Source organism: Euphorbia lathyris, chromosome 3 (assembly GCF_963576675.1).
Source record: "Euphorbia lathyris chromosome 3, ddEupLath1.1, whole genome shotgun sequence".
Classification (NCBI taxonomy): Eukaryota; Viridiplantae; Streptophyta; class Magnoliopsida; order Malpighiales; family Euphorbiaceae; genus Euphorbia; species Euphorbia lathyris.
In genome coordinates, this window is record NC_088912.1 from 68,881,910 (window position 1) to 68,900,282 (window position 18,373).

The window sequence follows — 18,373 nt, forward strand, 5'->3', positions numbered from 1 at the left end:
TAAGACAAAACCAAACTTGTCAAACGACAAGACCCATATAATTATTAATTAATCATTATATAAAATGATGTAAGATCCTCTTAGATCTTGGCTTTCTCATTTAAGAACCTTGAGCTCTTGATCGAGGAAACTTTAGATGAGAAAATTCTGAAATTGCCTTTACACGTATGTACCACTTGGATTGAGTACATATGTGAAAAGACTCGTACTTCCATTCCAGGTCTCACAAACTTTTTGTTCTAAAATACAATCTTTTTTCTAAAGGTTCTTCTCATTCCATCATTAAGACGTCGACTGAAGGAAGTCAAATGTCTTTTCTCATTAGGATCATTACCTGATGGTATCAATGTTTAAGATAAGTTGAAAAGTGTCTTTTTCATGAATGCGTACCTGATGGTATCAATATTTAAGTTCAAGTTTAGTGAAACATCAAGCAATATGTAATTGATCTAAAAGATTATCAATCCCCAATAATGGATACCAATTTTTAATAGTGATTTTATTAATAGGTTTATAGTTTACATGCATGCTCCATCCTCTATCTTCTTGGGCACTAGAAACACTAGAAGATAGAGGATGCACCATCCACTTGGTGAACAACTTGGCTTGATAACTCATTGTTCAAGAAGTCTGTGTATTTGTTTCTTGATCTCTACACTCTCCAACAGAAAAGTGCGATATAAATCCAAGTTTGGTAGAGGTGAGTCTTCTACCCATATTTTTTAAAGACAAAAGGCGAGGCGATTGCCTTTCGCACGTGAGGCAACAAACAAATTAGAAAAACACAAAAAATAAAACCATAACTCAAATTGACTAGTTTAACTTCTAAAATCGTAAAACAAAATAAAACTTCTAGTTTAATAATAGGATCATAATTCCTAATAACATATCAAACATCACCATTAATCCAAATCCAAATCCAAATCCTCATCATCAAGCTCAATATCATCATCGAGATTTCCCACTTCTTCATTTTTATATTCATCTTCATCTTTATACTCCTCTTCCAACACCTCATCATCATCATTTTCTTCCCCATCTCTAATAACTAGAGGAGGATTGACTCTTGACCGAGAAGATGTGTTTTATCTCACATGTCTTTGGAAGCCTAACATTTGGGGCGGGTGTACATGTTGGTCCTTTGTGATACAAGAATAAGTTCCTAAAGGGAGGGGGGGGGGGGTGAAAGAACTATTTAAATTTTTGCTTTAATAGGCTGACTTGTTTGAGTTATGAGTTAAAGTTTTTCACTTTGTTCTTAGCACAATGATATTGGGCAAGGTCAGAGGCAGCTTTAGTTGATCAACAACTAAGGTTGTTTCCAACGTTGAGTCAGGAAGTAGCACTGGGAAGTCTATTCCTGAACTCAGCACTAAATCATACAACCCAGTATTCGTTTAGTTAAGCGTTTACTAGACAAAGTAAAAAGCAAGTAGATAAAGGAGTTAAGGGATAGAAAAGGTTACTCAGCAATTTTATCCTGGTTAGGCCTCTTGCCTACATCCAGTCCCCGGAATCCTTGAGAGCTTTAATCCACTACCGAGCTCTTTTGGATAGAGAACAAACCCCTTACAATAGTCAACGAGTATACAGAGTATCGTCCTCTATATCCTATACTCAACACCATCTACCTCAGAGTGCTAAATACCGAGCAACTCAGAGTCTCCTAACAATTTAATAATTGATAAGGTTTTTGTTCTAATAACAAAGAACACTTTGAAAGATCTAAAAACTAATCTTTTACACAAAAATGAGAGTTGGTGTAAGATTGCTTTGCTTTGCTTTTCACAGAACTTCAAGGAAGAACTTGGTTAGCGTTTCGACTTGTTGAAGAACTACTTCTATTGAGAAGCAAATGAGAAGCTATTTATAATGACACTTGAATGCATTGGTCATTTCGAATTTCGAAATAACCGTTGGAGGGAAACGGCTCTGCTGTCCCTTTTGTTCCTCAGTGCTCAGTGTTGCGGTCAATAAGAACGTATTCTTTTCTGTTTTGATCAGTGCTTCAATCACTTTTGGTCAGTAAGCGTCATGTTGTCTCTCCATTTTCGGCAAAGATTCCTAGACAGCTTCTTTGTTGCTTCTGAACCTTTCCTTATTTGGATTAACTTTGTCCCCAAGTTTATCAAGTCAACTTTTGCTTTGTCTTCTTATCCGTTGAACTTAGCAGCTTCGTTGTGAATGAGTTAGTCAACCTTCTACTTGCTGGGCTGAGTTGAATCACAAGCCTTTGATCTGTTTGACTTAGCTTGGGCCTTGACCTTGCTTATTGGGCTTTGGGCTTTATCTTAATGTCTTTTGCACTTGTATAATTAAATACTCCAAACAATACTCAATAGACACATTAGTAACAAATAAATCAAAACACTTAAATTTAATGTGTTGGAATTTTATCTTAGGGATTTAATTCTAATTTAAATAGATTTGTCAAATCAAAATTAGTGTGGAAATGTGTTTCAATAAAATCCCCCATTTTGATGTTGGCGAAAATATTAAACTTAGAACACAACATGGAGATCCCCCATGATTGCTGACCTTACTTTTGCTTCCGAGTTCTCTCCCATAAGGGTTGGCCTACTGACTTAGCTTTGCTTTGAACCGTTTAAAGTTTAAATAGCAAGGCTGAGTTCTAGGTCAGAAGCAGGTCAGTTTAAGAACATGTTCATTTCACTCAGTCCTAATACTTGTAAAAAAATTATTCTATTAATTAGGCGTGATCAGGTATCAGAGTTGAGAATGAATTTGAGTTGTTAAGGACACTAAGTTAAAGTACTCAGTGGTTTATACTTGAATGAATTTTATTATGTTCTTAGGTTGAGTTATTTGTTCAATATCTTTTAAGTGTTAGACATTATAAGCAAGTCAAGATATTTATAATAAAGGCAATTCGATAGAAGCATAATCAACACATTATAGAGACGAAAGATACGTTCAATTTAATTAACACAATAGATAAGCACATCAACAGACACTTAAACAAAAAGAAACTAGAAGATCAAAGAAGCTATCTAGCTATCTAAGAGGTCTATCTATTTCTTAATATTGCATTGAACGGTTTTGGATTTTCTTGGCTGTTGTTGCTCTTTCTCAGAGTCTACTGGCTGTTTGGAACCGGAGGAAGAAGAATGATGTTTGACTTGTTGAGTATTAGGATGAGTAGTCCTTTGTTCTTTCGAGGATTTTCGTTTTTCTTTCTCTTTCTCCCCCTTTTTGCCAGCATCAGTACTGGGTTGAGAAGTAGAATGGAGAGATTGTCCAGCAGCGCTGCTTCTGGAAAGTTGAGTTGAAATTTTTTTGAGCTCACTTGAACTTGCGGAAAGTCCATTAAACAGAGATAGTGCACTCAGAAGAAGAGCTGATTGTCTGCTGAAGTTTAAATAGCTCAGAACTCAGCTGTTGGAAGTGAGAGTTCGCTTGATCAGAGGTTACATCGGTTGAGTTGATGTTCAAGAGAACCATAATCTTCTCCTCAAAACAGTCCATGTGCTTGATCATCATTAATTGTAGTGCTGCCATGCGATCAGCAAATGCTGAGTAGCGTTGCTGAGAGACCAATGCAGTTAAGGAATTGAGGAGTCCTTTAATACTGTTGAGCTTATTCAGTAGCTGCATTGTCTCGCTGAGTGGAGTGGACTCAGCAGAGGTGGTGGGGGAGGTTGAGGCCAGAGACTTAGCCATATCATGGGCCAGGTCAAAAGCAGCTTGGAGAAGCCGTTTACCTTCCTCAGTGGCATTTATGAATGACTGTTCAGGAGTTTTCCTTTCGGGGGCAGCATTAGTCTCAACAGCCTTTTTCTTATCCTGCTCGGTAGATATAGTTTGAGGTTCAGGATCAGAGACATGAGTTTCAGAACCACGAGCTGCATGCTCAATGGTGGAAGAGTTGGGAGTAACGACATTGGATTCAGTGGGGCCCAAGTTGGTTCAGTAGAGGCTTGGTCCTTTGTATTAGGAACAGAGGCTTGATTTTCCTGAGTTGAGGGATCAGTCAGTGGGGCATCAATTTTGAAAAATGGGAAGGTGATATTGATTTGTGATGGGTCAAGGGGTGTGTTATCAGCATTCGTTGCGTCATCAACGAAGTGAACCTTGGGCTTATTGCTCCTCTTTTTGTATCTTCTGCCTCGGCTCGATCGATGATGTTTATGTTTAAGAGAGGAAGTGGGGATATGAGCTGGTGATAAAGGAGGAGTTAGGTTTGTCTGAGCCGATTCTTCCTCAGTGTGGATTGGTTCATCCTGCTGGTCAGTAGGTGGTTCATTTGTGAAAGGAACGGAGAACACAACAGGGGTTTGTTGAGCTGGAGCAGTGAGTGGCTTCAGTAGCCATGCCTTGTGATTTGAGGAAGTAAGAATCCTCGGGAATGGCAATGGCCAGCGGCGCAGGCGTCAGTGGCTTGACCCTTATTGTTGGGGCTTTCTTCTTTAGAGGCTGTTCATCCTCTAAATCCTCAGTAAAGGCCTGTTTTTGCTGCGTCTCAGTAGACGTAGGCTCAGAGTCTGGTTTGGAGACTCTGAACTTCTTTGTGGTGTCCTTCTTCGGAGACTTAGGTTCAGGAGATTGAGGCTCATCAGCCTTTCGTTTCTTGCCCTTGCTGGACTTGGCAGCTTCAGTACACTCATCCTTCTTATAGAGTTTGTCTTGTTCCCTTCTCCCTCGATGCCGTTCTCTGTGGTGGTTTCTTCCTGATCATCACTTTTATTGTCCACCTTTCTTTTTGAAGGCGATGCATTTGAAAGTTTTGACTCTTTTATAGTCTTCACCAATTGAGAGATTAATGTAGATAATAACTCCACCTGTTGCTCTAACTTGGTGATACACTCACTATTACCTTATGCCATTTTTCGTCTCTCTTTCTCTTTGGCTTCTAATGAATGCGCAAAGGACTCACAAGTTCTTCGTTCGAAGTTTTGTAACTGTGGCGAGTTGGAACCATATACCACCTTTACCCTTTTGTAGATCTAGTGCTCTGATACCAATTGCGAGTTGGAACCATATACCACCTTTACCCTTTTGTAGATCTAGTGCTATGATACCAATTGATCCAAAAAAAATTAGGTCATGGAATTATTTGTAAATTTTAAGTGTTGCTACTTCTCTTTGAAAGAGTGCTTCTTAATACGAGGGGAGAGTTTATGAATATCTGAAGGGAAAGAAGAATGGAAACAAATGAAACTGAATTCAATTGATTGATTAATTCTCACATCTACATTTCCTTATATACATACCAAAAATAAAATATTAAAAATAAGAAATACATATAAGATAAATGGTTTATATTTGTAAAAGAGGCCGCTTTTCTCAAGGTGTTGGTTTGACAGCTTTTAAACACTTGCTACATGAAGTGCTCTCTTTCCTTGCTGATAGTATTCCCAGTGCACATCAGAATAATCCTTCACATGCTTGAACAATCTTGGTCTATTCTCATCAACTAATCCAGCTTCTGGTCCAATCTCCGCCACAGAAATTCTCTCCCTATCTGAGTTTGTAAGAACCCTATGAACTGGGCTTTTAAAGATTCCATTACTCATTATCTGCCAATCATAGAGTAAACCAATCAATTTTCAGATTTATAGAAACTTAGTAATGCCATTTCTACTCAGTTTTATATTAAACCAAATGCTAGTGATGCCTCAAACTGTTCTGGTCAGTCAGTTACAATTTGTAGTTAGAAATGATAAATGAGCATGAACTTGCCTCCATTTGGTCACCCATTAGGATTAGGAGAGCATCTGGAATTGTGGGTACTGTGACCCAGTTATCTCTCAGGACTTGCAGACCTTCCACATCATCCTGCAGGATAATGGTGTACCCTGATCCGTCGGCATGTGCTTTCAATCCTAGGACTAGATCGGGTCTCTGACAACATGAGTAGTAATTAAACCTTGCTTGTAGAGTTGCTCTTTCACCAAACTGATCCAGGAAGCAGTTTTCCTCTAAATTCAATGACTTCGCCATGGCTTTTGAGACCTTCTCTGTCAAAGATTTCATCTTTACTGTGTAATCTTCTAAGACTTGCCTGCATAATTTATTAAAGATTTCATTAAGTTCAGATGTTTATGATGCTGAATAGCATAGGAAATTTTGGGAATATTGCTCTACACATTTAAGACCTGAAAGACAATGGATTTTGTGGCCAAAGTTTGGGGTTCCTACGATGTTCCGGGTAGACTTCAAGAAAAAGACGATCGGACCAGTCAAGTGATTGACCTTGAGCAGGGACAGGGTCAGCTCCATAGCCTTCAAACTCCTCAACTCCTTTAGCATATTTTTTCTTCTCTTCCACAGTCTGTTGAAAGAATTCTTTTGCTACATGTCTTAATTCATCTAGAAATGATTTGGGGATCCCATGCTCTATTGCCTGAAAAAGCAAAGAAATTATCCTGTTAAGTATGGAGATGGAATAGATTTGATGTAGATAAGTTTGAGAGTTCATACCTGAAAGCAACCCCATGAAGAAAGAGCTGATCTAAGTTTGGCCAATTCTTCTGGTTGGGAAGAAGATAGGAGGGTGAGATTTATGACAGGGAAGGCAAGTGGTGGAATAGGAACTAGGTGTTCATCTATGGAATCATGTCTAGATATGTAAGGTGGTAGTGGTTCCTCATGATTGAGGACCATATCCTGCACTCGTTTTGATAGCAAGACTTCAACTGAACTTCCAGCCATGTTATGTTTTTAGAGAGTTTCAGGCTACCTTGGTTATGGACTTGGCTCTACTGATGATAAAATCATTTGAGTCTTGTTCAGTGTATAAAGTCATTTGCTTATGGAATGGACTCTTCGTTATTGGACCGCATAGCAAATAAATACAAGACCTACGTAATTCCTACATCATAAAATAATAAAATGCCAAACCATATGGTTGAATAATTGTATGTGTGATTTTAAATAATTTTGATTTTTGAATTTTTTGTTATAGTAGTTTTTGAACTTTTTATTTTGAAGTTAGACAACAATTATTTTAAGATCACTTTAATGAGAAGTTATAATGTTAGAAAGAGCAAATGAAAGTGATTTTTTTTACGTGTAACCATAATTTTAGGGAAAGATTAAGTGGCAATAGATTTAATTTAGTCCACAAAATCGCATCATAAGTCAGAAATGAATCAATCAACTAATAGTATTTAAAATTTAATATATCATTAATCTCAAAACTTGTCCAAAATTTTTAATTGAAATCAATTTGCTTAAATTTTTTTTTTTTATAGATTCTTAACTTGTTTAAAATGTATTAATTAATCTATGAGTTGCAAAAGGTTAAATTGTATGTAGAAAGTGGATTGTATGTATTTTGAAAAAAATCAAACGAACTAACATGTAAGATTTAGATTGATACGTAGAAAAAAAGAGAAAGAGTTAATTATTTTTTTGTTCACCGTGAAATCTAATATCTTTTGTTTTTTAGCAATTTTTTTTTACATTCTTTACTCCAGTTCTAACAACTCTTCCACTTGACGTACCAACTATTAAAACACAACCAAAAGTTTTATGAGGTTCAAAAAAAATTATGTAAAATATAAATTTTTTATTTTTATGTAGTAAATGTTAATAAAAATTATACTTTTAACAACATTATTTTTAATACCAATTTTTATGTATCTAAACTTCCATATTTTTCAATCCTTTTTTTTTAACAAAAAGATGAACTTTATTTATGAAACCGGCATAATACCGTCCTTAACAATAGCATCTATGAGCCAATGTGGCACAGATGAAGAACAAAAATCGCTAGCATTGGAACGGGCTTGCCTAGCCGTAACATGAGCAACACCATTCGCTATACGATGACTAAAAGAAATTTTAAAACCCGGATAACAACTAAGAATAGCAACACAATCTTGTATTAATACCCCAAGTTCGGATAGATCAAACCTGGATGAGTTGATGTAATCGACCACGATTTTGGCATCCGATTCAATCTGAACCTGAGTGTATCCCATTCCCGCCATCCATAGTATACTTGTTCTGATTGCGAGGGCCTCGATGATTTTTGGTTCTTTTACACCTGCTATGATGTTGCTGCTGCAACAAATAAAATTGCCTTGATCATCTCGCACCACCGCACCCATTCCGCTTGTTTCTTCGTCTTTAAATATCGCTCCGTCTACGTTACACTTGACGAAGCCTTGCTGTGGTCGCTGTCAGGGGGTACTGTTGCTGCTGCTGTTTCTAACGTTGCTGGCGAGGACGTTCGAACAGCCCGTCCGGAAGGCTCGCCAATCATTGATGCTTTCCCACACAAATCTGTAGCACTGTTGTATTGTCTGTACATTGTCCGTCCATATCTGTTGATTCCGCCTCTTCCATATAACTTGTAAACTGATAATAACACGCACCACACTATCGACGGTCAAGTTCACTAGCTGTGCAAGTAGCCAATCCGATGTATCTGCATTACGCAGATTCGGGGTATTGCTTCCCATCTCTCTCCACGTTTCTTTTGCTGAGTTACATTGAAAGAATAGGTGCTCCTCCATTTCTGGTTCAGACCTGCAAAATGGACAAACGTCAGTAATATTGACCCCCCTTCTTCCGAGTCGGTTACGCGTTGGCAAGCATCGGCGATTTATTCGCCATAGGAAATTTTTCATCTTGGGAGGTATCGGTAATTTCCACAATTTCCTCCATCCCTCCGACTCCACTTCCCCACTTCTACCTTCCATGGCCACTTTGTATCCCGACTTAACGGTGTAACTAGCTTCCTTCGACCAGCTCTAGACCCACTCATCCTCAATCTCTCTGTATGGGAGAATGACTGCCAAAATAGTCGCTGCTTCCTCTTCACAGAAACAGCCCCTCACTTTTTCACTATCCCAGGCCCGTGCATCCTCTCTGATCAAATCTAACACTCTCATATCTTCCGTACCTGGGATGCAATAGGAGTTAATGCGGAAATTCAATAGATTAGGGACCCAAGGATCATCCCAAACCCTTATCTTGCTGCCCTTCCCTACTTTCCAGCGCATCCCCCTCTTCAGAATATCTATACCATTCCACATACTGCGCCAGATTGCACTTGGATTTTTTCCAAGTTTAGCCGTCAGTATAGATTCATCAGGGAAATATTTAGCTTTAAATACTTTACCCACCAATGTATCCAGCGAGCGAATTAATTTCCATCCCTGTTTTGCTAATAGTGCGAGATTAAACATACGGAGATCTCGGAACCTAAGGCCTCCCTGTTCCTTGCTATAGCACAACTTCGCCCAATCGAACCAATGCAAACCTCTTTTGTCATCCGGTTTTGAACCCCACCAGAACGAGTTCATTATTTTTTATAGGTCCTCTTGCTGCTGGAAGCTATGTGGCTCAAGTTCTATGGATAAAGCAACAGCTTGAGGATTATGGCGTAAAAACGGAAACAATAGAGGTCAAATGCGACAATAAGAGTGCCATTGACCTATCTAAAAATCCAATCCAACACAGCAGGATGAAGCATGTCAGAATAAGGCATCACTTCATTAGAGATCATGTACTCAAGGGTGAGATCAAGCTGACCTATGTCCCTACAGATGAATAGCTTGCGGATATCTTCACAAAGCCTCTGGCTCGTGAGCAATTTAACATACTAAGGGAAGCTATCGGTATGTCTAATCCTCTTCACTAAAATTATATGTTTAAAATGAATGTTGAGTGATTTGTGCTAAATTAGTAACTATTGCATGTTGAGCTAAATATGAAGTATATCACTCTATGCTGAGTAGACATACATACTGAGTGATAAACATACGCTGAGTTACTAAGCATGATGAAATTCTTCTACGTAAAACTGACTACTCAGAATATCAAACGTTTAGAATCCTAGATACTGAGTAAATCCGTTGCACAATTAATGCTAGCACGCGCATTAAATAGCCACCTAGGATGACGTAGGCGCAATAATTAGAAAACACATGCGCCGATTGTGTCATAAATGCCAGAATTATTGTCGATTGATCATCTCGAGGTAAAATGGCTACTCCAACGTATCAGATCAACTCGATATTTCTATAAATAGTAGACAAATTCCCACTTGTATCTCTTTACACTCAAAATTTCTGGCATTCTATCTCTTTCTCTCTCCTAAATCCCAAAACCTCTCTAAAATCCTTGAGAAAATCATGTCTGATTCTCAAAACATCTCCGGTGGTGATTACGACCAAAATCGCTCCGATGAAAATCCTCCATCTCGCGCTCAGCAGGAATACGTTGAGACCTCAGGTGAGTCTCAAGATCATGGTCAGCATGATCAATCTAAGGTCAGCACCTTCGACAAAGACCCTCGAGCTGACCAAGCAACACCGTCCAAACAGGCGAAGAAAAAGAAGGAAAAGAAACAAAGGGAAAGAAACTATTCTCTAGTCTTTAATAGCGTAAGGGGTTGGAAGATCGATCGTTCTCGCTGGTTTTCTAAGGGGTTTGTAGAAGCTGAACAACCCTTTTGCGAATGGACCTCTAAAAATGGCTGGACCGAGCTATTTTCTATCCGTGAAGCCACCTATCCTGAGTTGGTAAGGGAATTCTACGCTAACCTAAAAGCAGCTGATGATGATAGTGACTATATGGTGACCAAGGTCAAGGGAAAGAAAATCTTTGTCAATCCTCCCTATCTGCTACACTACTCAAACTGAAGAATGAGGGCACCAAAATCCGAACCACAAATGATTCCAGTAAAATTGACTACCCCGTTGAGTTCTGTAAACCGAAGGATCACAAAGGAGAAATTACTAGCACCTGTATGGTTCAAAATCAGAAAATATCCCACTATATCCTGACAAATTTCTTATTCGCTAAGGTCAACTCCCAATCCTCCGCATCCAACTTCGAGCAGTGCTTCATATGCACATGCTGACCTACCAACCACTTAATATGCCCGTCTTTCTTATCGGTGTATTTCAACGAAGCACTGGGTCACTCAGGTTGGGATCCCTTATCACAAAGATTCTCCAAGACCATCGAGTAAGCTTGGTAGAGGAAATTCAAGTCCGGGGTACGGAGATTAATGCCAGCATTCTATTTGGACTGGCCTATGACCAACCTATCATACCAAAGAAAGGAAAAGGGGATGCGGTTGAAGAAGCACAGGATGTGCCAACCAAGAAGGGAAAGAAAATTGTGGTGAAACCTCCTGTTGACTGCACAAGACAGGACAAAAAGCAGAAAGCTGACCAGTCAGCAAAGGATGTGAACACAGCCCCCTAAAAAGCTAAGAATAGTATCCAGTGCGAGAAAAGCTGATGCTGAGCAAGAACAGGAGGCACCTAAGTCAGCAGAAAAATTGAAAAGGTAAGTTGAGCCTGAGGAAGAGAGTGAGGATACCCCTGAGCAACCTTTACAAAAGAAGCGGAAACCTTCTGGGTTAAAACCAATTCATGCACCTCCTCTAGACTTTTTAGTCTATGAAGACTCATACTTTGTAAGAAGTCGAGAGATTGATCTTGAGAAAACTCCTGCTGACCAAGAAGAAGAAGAACTGAGAAATGATGAAGGTCAGTTTGATGTTGAGAGGACGGATGATGTTGAGCAGGCTGAGAATCCAACTGTGCCGAGTAAGACAGTTGATGCTAAGTCCACAGAGAAAGACAGAGCTGTGGAAGATCTCAATGCTGACCTTGGGTTGAACTCATCTTCTGAGTCCCTTGACTCCATTCCTGCAGATCCTTCTCCTCCAAAAGTCAGCACAGGTAAACGCCTCAAACGAAAAGCTCAAAAATCTCCAGTTATTGATCTTCTGGACGATTCTCCACTAAAGGAACCAATCTCTGCCCTTACCACACTTCAGTTTCAGTTCTTCAACACCACCGTTGAACTAATATTGGACCAAAGCAAGGAAAAGCAAGCCTCTATTTCTCACACTGAGGAACAAGCCAAGACTCCTGAAGATCCATTTCCTGCCGAGCAAGTGCTCGAAGTTCCTGCTGCTCAAGATCAAGAGCTAGTAAAGGAAAATCCTGCTTAGGCCATCTCTGAACTCCCTCAAACTACTCAGCTTCAGACCGACTCTGACCAGGTCAATATCTCTGCCGATCCACCTCTTCCAAATCCTTCGACGCAGTATGAAAACCAGTCAGTTCCTGCTGGTAATCTGATTCAAAGTCCAGCTGCTGACTATGCTGGCATATCTAATTCTGGACAGCACCAATCACCTCCTCCATCTGGTGCTATTCCAATTCCGGCCGCTGAGCATCATCCTGATGGGACTTACGCTTACTTGCATGCAACTGAGTCTGGGCGAAAAATCATTGACTCAGCTCAATCACTACTTCAGGACATTAAGCAATCTCATGCCGATGCTGCTGGGTCTGTCCATGTTGAGCCTCAACACATATCTTCTGTCACTCAGCTTCTGTCTGAAATCAAGGGTCTCAAGGACTTACTGAGTGTCATGACATCTTTTCAATCTCAACAACCCAAGCAAGAATCAATCGTAAAGCTGGCTGAACTCCAGCTGACAATGGCCAATCACATGAACTCCCTCCAGGGCCAACTCAACACTTTGTCAGCTGCGAACTCACTCTATGCAACCTCTGCTGAGGTTCATCAACTCTTTACCCAGCTAAGTTCTGAGCTGACTGGGACTCGTGAATTAGTCTCCTCCTCTTCCCAGTGTTCCATTGAGCAAATTAGCGAAGCTGTTCGTCTACTCAACTTGAGTAAAGAAGAAGTGGATACTGACCAAGTCAAGACAAATGAGATTCTGTAGTATTCTCAAGCCACACTTAACCACGTCCTCTATACAAATGCCCAACGTCAGCTCTATGATTCGGCTCTGCTCAAAATGTATCATCAATCATATGCCAAGTTGACAGAATCCATCACTTGGATTGGGAAATCACAAGAGTATCTTCTGAGCATGCTAAGTGCTAACATTAGGCTTCCTGCTGCCACACTGGATGATGGCATGGCTGTCTTCGATGGTCTTCGGGAGAGTATGAGTCAACTCCGAGCATACTCCATAAAACTCACTCGTGCTGTTCTTTGGGAGACCTTTCTTCCCCCTTCATCTAATGCTGGCAAAATGGGGGAGAAAGAAATGCAAGCTGCTGGAACTCAGCAGTATATGGGAGGAGCATCTGGGTCAGGAACTCAGGGTCAGCAACAACAAACCGCCAAAGGGAAAGGCAAAGTAAATCCTGCTCACCAAGCTCAAGTCAACAGGAAGAAATAGATTGGCTAGTTGTAGCTTTTTGACTTGAAGTCTTATCTGGCGTGTTATGTTTTGTTAATGCTGACCATCTATATATATTCATGCATCTTTATTCAAATTGACAAATCTTATGTGATGCTTACTTATTGTGCTATGTGTTGATCTGTCTTAATTGAACAAACAAAATTAAAATGGAGCATACTCAGTACACATTAGCTCTGATACATCATTCCATAAACTCTGATACTTAAACTATCCATGTATCAAACTGAGTAAACATATGTTTCAAGCATTGAACTCTTCTGAAAGCTGACCTAGGCTCATCTGAATTAGATATTGGAAGGTCTAGAATTGAACTAAGTCAGTATAGGCATGTCTTAATTTTTTCTCGATTAAATCTTAGAAGGTTTAGAGATAAGTTAAGTCAATAGATGCAACCCTTACGGGGGAGTAACTTCAGAAGCATAAAAAGAATTTCAATCATGGGGAATTTTAAATGTTGAGTTCCATTAATTAAATATTTTGGCAACATCAAAATGGGGGAGTTTGTTGAAACACCTTTCCACATGATTTTGATTTGACAAAATTATTTAAGTTAATCTATGATTAAGGGGCAATTAAATTTAAGTGCTTTGATTTAATTGTACTAATATATGTTTGTTCAATGTTGAGTATAAATGTAAATCAAGACAGAATAAAAAAAGTAAGACATGATGAAGTCAGCATGAGAACACAGCACAAACTGAGTGGAGTGCAACTCAGCATAATAGAGGAAAAGTCATCTTCAGAAAAAATACTCAAAGATGAAGCTGACTAAAGAAGCTGAGTGGAACGAAACTCAGTATCAAAGAAAGGAAGTCTTCCTCTAAGCTAATGCTTGTAGACGAAGCTGACCATGGAAGCTGAGTAAGAATACGACTCAGAAACATAGAACAAAAGCAACTCCAATACAGTCAAGCTGAGTGTTCGTCAGGACAGCACGAATGATCCATTTACTAAAAGACAAGATCCGACAAATGTCTGCACCAATAATAGAAACCTTGTAATTACGCATAGAGTCAATTTCGAGATGCATGGGTCAACTGTCCATTAGCTAAAAGACGCACCTGTGGGTAGAAGACAAGCCTGACGCTTGCGGAATTCAGACGACATGATTGGCCTGCAAATCTGAAGCTGACCAGAACATGTCGCAAGAGAAAGCCATTTGAATTCAATGAATAATTCCAGATTCAAATCATTACAGCTTCAGACCTCAACTATAAAAGGACAAGTTCATTCTTGGATCCTTTGCCGATTGTAGAAACACAAAAAGAGAAAAGAGAAAAATACAAAGCACATTCAAACAAGAAAAAGATCTTACACCAAACTTCCATTTCTGTGTAAAAGCTAGATTGATTTTGTAATCATCTAAAGTATTCTTCATCTAGAAAGAACAAGTTTGTATCAATTGTAAAATTGAGAAAGTGGTGCTGAGTACTCGGTTTTAAGTACTCAGTGGTAGAGAAATCTAGGTGTTCGGTTGTAGCACTTAGTAGGAGTTGAGTAGACGAATAGAGGAAGGTACTCTTGCATATTCAACTGCCTTGTAAACGGTTTGTGCTCTACCTTTAAAGAGCTCAGTATTGGATTGAAAAAGCCCGGAGGGACTCTAAGGACTGGACGTAGGCGGAGAGGCCGAACCAGGATAAGTCGTGCTGAGTAATTTCTAACTCTCTCTCTCAATATATCTATATATGTGTTGCTTGATTAAATTGCTCAGGATATAAATTGTGAAAGCTGACACTGAGTAATCTTGGTACTGAGTTGGAAGCTGATCTCAAGTGGTAATTCCCAACTCACAAGTAAAACAGTTCTAGTCAGCATCTGACTAAAGCTGTCTTACACTTCTCGGCCGTGCTGACCTGAACTAAGTTAAGTTAACTAAAGAATTATAGTAAGTCAGCATAATTAAACGAAAAAGTTATATTAGTTCCTAACCCCCCCTTGGAACTAATCATACGGGACCAACAAGGGGGTCTCCCTGTCGTAATCGTCTACCAGGGATAATTGTCTCGGTTAAATCATTATTCACGGAGACCTTGTATTTTACCCTTGTGACATACCATATTATCCAGTTTATCCATTTCTCGTCAAAACCCATTCTATTCATCACTTTCTCCATGAAGCTCTAGTCTACCCTATCACATGCCTTGCTAATGTCAATCTTCATGGCCACTTCGCCTAAATCTCCCCTGTTATGCCTCTTCATATAGTGTATTGTTTCAAAGGCCACCTGAACGCTATCAATGATGGATCTGCCTGGCATAAAAGCTGACGGAGTATCACTGATTATCTTTGGCAGTACACCTTTGAGTCTGTTGGCAAGAACCTTAGCAATTATTTTGTACAAAACATTGCATAAGGAAATTGGTATGAAATCCTTGAGGGATCCCGATGAATTGCATTTTGGAATTAATACAATTACCGTCTCGTTCAGTCTTTCCGTAAACTCGTTCCTCTCCAACCACTCAATACACCCTGTCGACACGTCCTTCCCAATCAATTCCCAAAATTCCTGAAAAAAATTCAGGTTAAGCCCATCCGGTCCTGTTGATTTGTCAGGATGCATAGAAAATACAGCAGCTGTAAATTCCTCCATTGTGAACGGGGCTGTTAAGACCTCATTCATATCCGCCTCTACTAACACAGGAACCACTTCCAGAGTTTGAGAAGAAATAGAAGAATATGGAGAGAAAACAGTAGTAAAATAATCACTCACATGAATCAATAAATCAGTATTGTTATCAATATACTGACCTGATTCCGTGACTAAGCCGACTATGAGGTTCTGCTTTTTTCGACTTTTCACACTTGCATGAAAGAACTGTGTATTTCTGTCCCCATCTTTAACCCAGTACATTTTTGCTCTTTGTCTCCAGTATGTGTCTTCCTGTTCAAGCACTTCATTCAACCTTCGATTTGCTAGATAGTACTGTGCTATAGAATTTGGATCAGTTCTGTCATATGCTTGCTCCATCTTTCTTTTCCACTTCTCAATCCGCTGTTTGAATTTTGTATTGAAATTTCTGCCCCAGCTATCCATTATGCGTGTGCAACTATCAAGTTTACTGATTATGGTTGCTTCCCTGCTTTGCTTCCAATGGTCCCGAACCTTTTTAAGAAATTCCTGCTCTTTCGTCCACATCGTCTCGAATCTAAACCTTCTCCTCCTACTACCTCTCTCCTTTCGGATTAACTGCAGACACAGGGTATTGTGATCCGAATACACCACGGCTCTATTCTGTAAGCTGTAATCTGAAAACAACTCTATCCAGCTTTCTGATGCGAAACCCCTGTCTAGCTTCTCTCCGACCCAACTTTCAGTTCCTCTACCTCTTTCCCAAGTATACCTACTGCCCTCCATTTTGAGCTCATGTAACTCACAAATCTCTAATTGCAGTTGTAAATTCTCTCATTAAATTAGGAGGGTATATAGCCCCACCTTCATTTTCCTCGTCCTATAGAATACAATTAAAGTCGCCCATCACCAACCATGGCACTGGATAATCGGCATTTCCTATTCTGTTCAAATTCAAAATTTCAAGGAAAAAATAACCTTAAATTTGCGGGCCCAAGGTTAATCTCCTTTCCAGAAGTCTCTCTCATTATCGAATTAGGTATGTGATTATGATTAACAATGAATTTCTGTAATGGGTTTTGAATTTTTAGGGTTTTTAGGATTTGGATTCAGAAAATGGGGGCCTTAACCAGTAACAGCAAGCGAGATCCATTACCGATTTCTCCAGATTTTCACATTTCCAAAAAGCCTAGATTATCTTTTATGCATCAAAATCCTAGTCATATAATCAGACATCCATGCCCTCGACGGTTTGTTTGATTTTGCCGATCTAGGTCTTTTGATGGCTGGCGTGTGTGTACGATCGGAATTTTAATTTCGATTGATTTCGTGTACAGTTTGTTTGATATTGGTTTCTTTTGAATTGTTTGATTGTCTATCTATGCATGATTGGGTTCTTTCATGATCCTATTTGGTGAATATGTGCTTTCTTATAATGTGAAAGATTGATTTGCTTTGTTCTAAAGGCAAAATTTTCGCTTTATCTTAAGTCACCCCAACAGCATGCAGTTTGTCTCTCCGCATGGAGTGTAGTTTGTCTCTCCGCATAGAGTGGTATTAGGTCTTCTCTCTGTGAGAAGGATTTGTAATCGTTTTCTACGATTTTTTTCCTCTATTCTATTCGCTGTGATCCATTATTAGCAGATCATTCATAGATAAAGGTAAGGGTATGATGGAAGCGTATGTGAGATTATGGCTGGCTGATGATGAAGAAGTCGGACTCGAGATTCGCCTAGCCCAATGAGTATCTTTAGTTGGAACTGTCATGGGCTGGGCAACCCACGTACAGTTAATGTTTTGATGGACCTGGTTAAAGTTCATAGGCCTATGGTTACCTTCTTAATGGAAACTATGATTAAGGAGAAGAAAGTGATTTTGGTTTGTAGAAAGCTCGGGTACAATGGATATTTTATTATGAACGGCTCGGGTCACGGGGGTGGTATTGCGCTATTATGGAAAGATAATGTCATAGTTACAATTCAGTCATCTTCAGTTAATCATATTAATGCTTTTATTACCTTTCCAAATATACCAACCTGCCGTGTTACGGGATTTTATGGTTTCCCGGAAAGACATCGCCGGAGAGCCTCTTAGGATTTGCTGCGATCCCTCAAAGACCAAGAGGGTTATGCATGGTGCTGCATAGGGGACTTTAATGATATAATTAGTTTGCAGGAGAAGCGAGGAGGTAGACGTTAGCCGAATTGGCTTATTGAAGGATTCAAAAAAGCCGTGGAGGAGAGTGGTTTAGGGTCAGTTCCCATGGATGGGTATCCATTCACGCGGGAAGTCAGTCGAGGTACTCATAGATGGATTGAGGAAACTCTTGATCGTGCACTTGTCAATTCAAAATGGAAAGAATTATTTGCAGCATCTAGAACTCGAAATCTTATTACTATTTCATCGGATCACTCGGCTATCCTTTTAGAGAGTAAGATGTGGCTACGCTGTCCTATGATTAATAGGTTCCGTTTCGAGAATGCTTGGCTAAGGGAGTCTCACTGTGAAACAGTTGTTCGTCAAGCATGGATCTCTGATAAAAATTGTTCGATATCTACTAAGATATCAGCTTGTACCGATGCACTCAAAGAGTGGAGCTCCTCTTTGGAATCAAATTTTAAAAA

At 39.5% G+C, this 18,373-nt stretch overlaps 1 protein-coding gene across 1 annotated transcript; it reads right to left on the reverse strand.

Annotated features, from left to right (window-relative positions):
* Positions 1-5,165: 5,165 nt before the first annotated feature.
* LOC136221852 (protein LATERAL BRANCHING OXIDOREDUCTASE 1-like) lies at positions 5,166-6,751 on the reverse strand. Its single transcript, XM_066009307.1, has 4 exons — positions 6,442-6,751; positions 6,117-6,364; positions 5,701-6,022; positions 5,166-5,537 (listed from the first exon to the last, which is right to left on the reverse strand). The coding sequence occupies exons 1-4, from the start codon at positions 6,670-6,672 to the stop codon at positions 5,328-5,330; spliced, it is 1,011 nt and encodes a 336-aa protein (XP_065865379.1). The 5' UTR covers positions 6,673-6,751; the 3' UTR covers positions 5,166-5,327.
* Between the last annotated feature and the right edge of the window lie 11,622 nt (positions 6,752-18,373).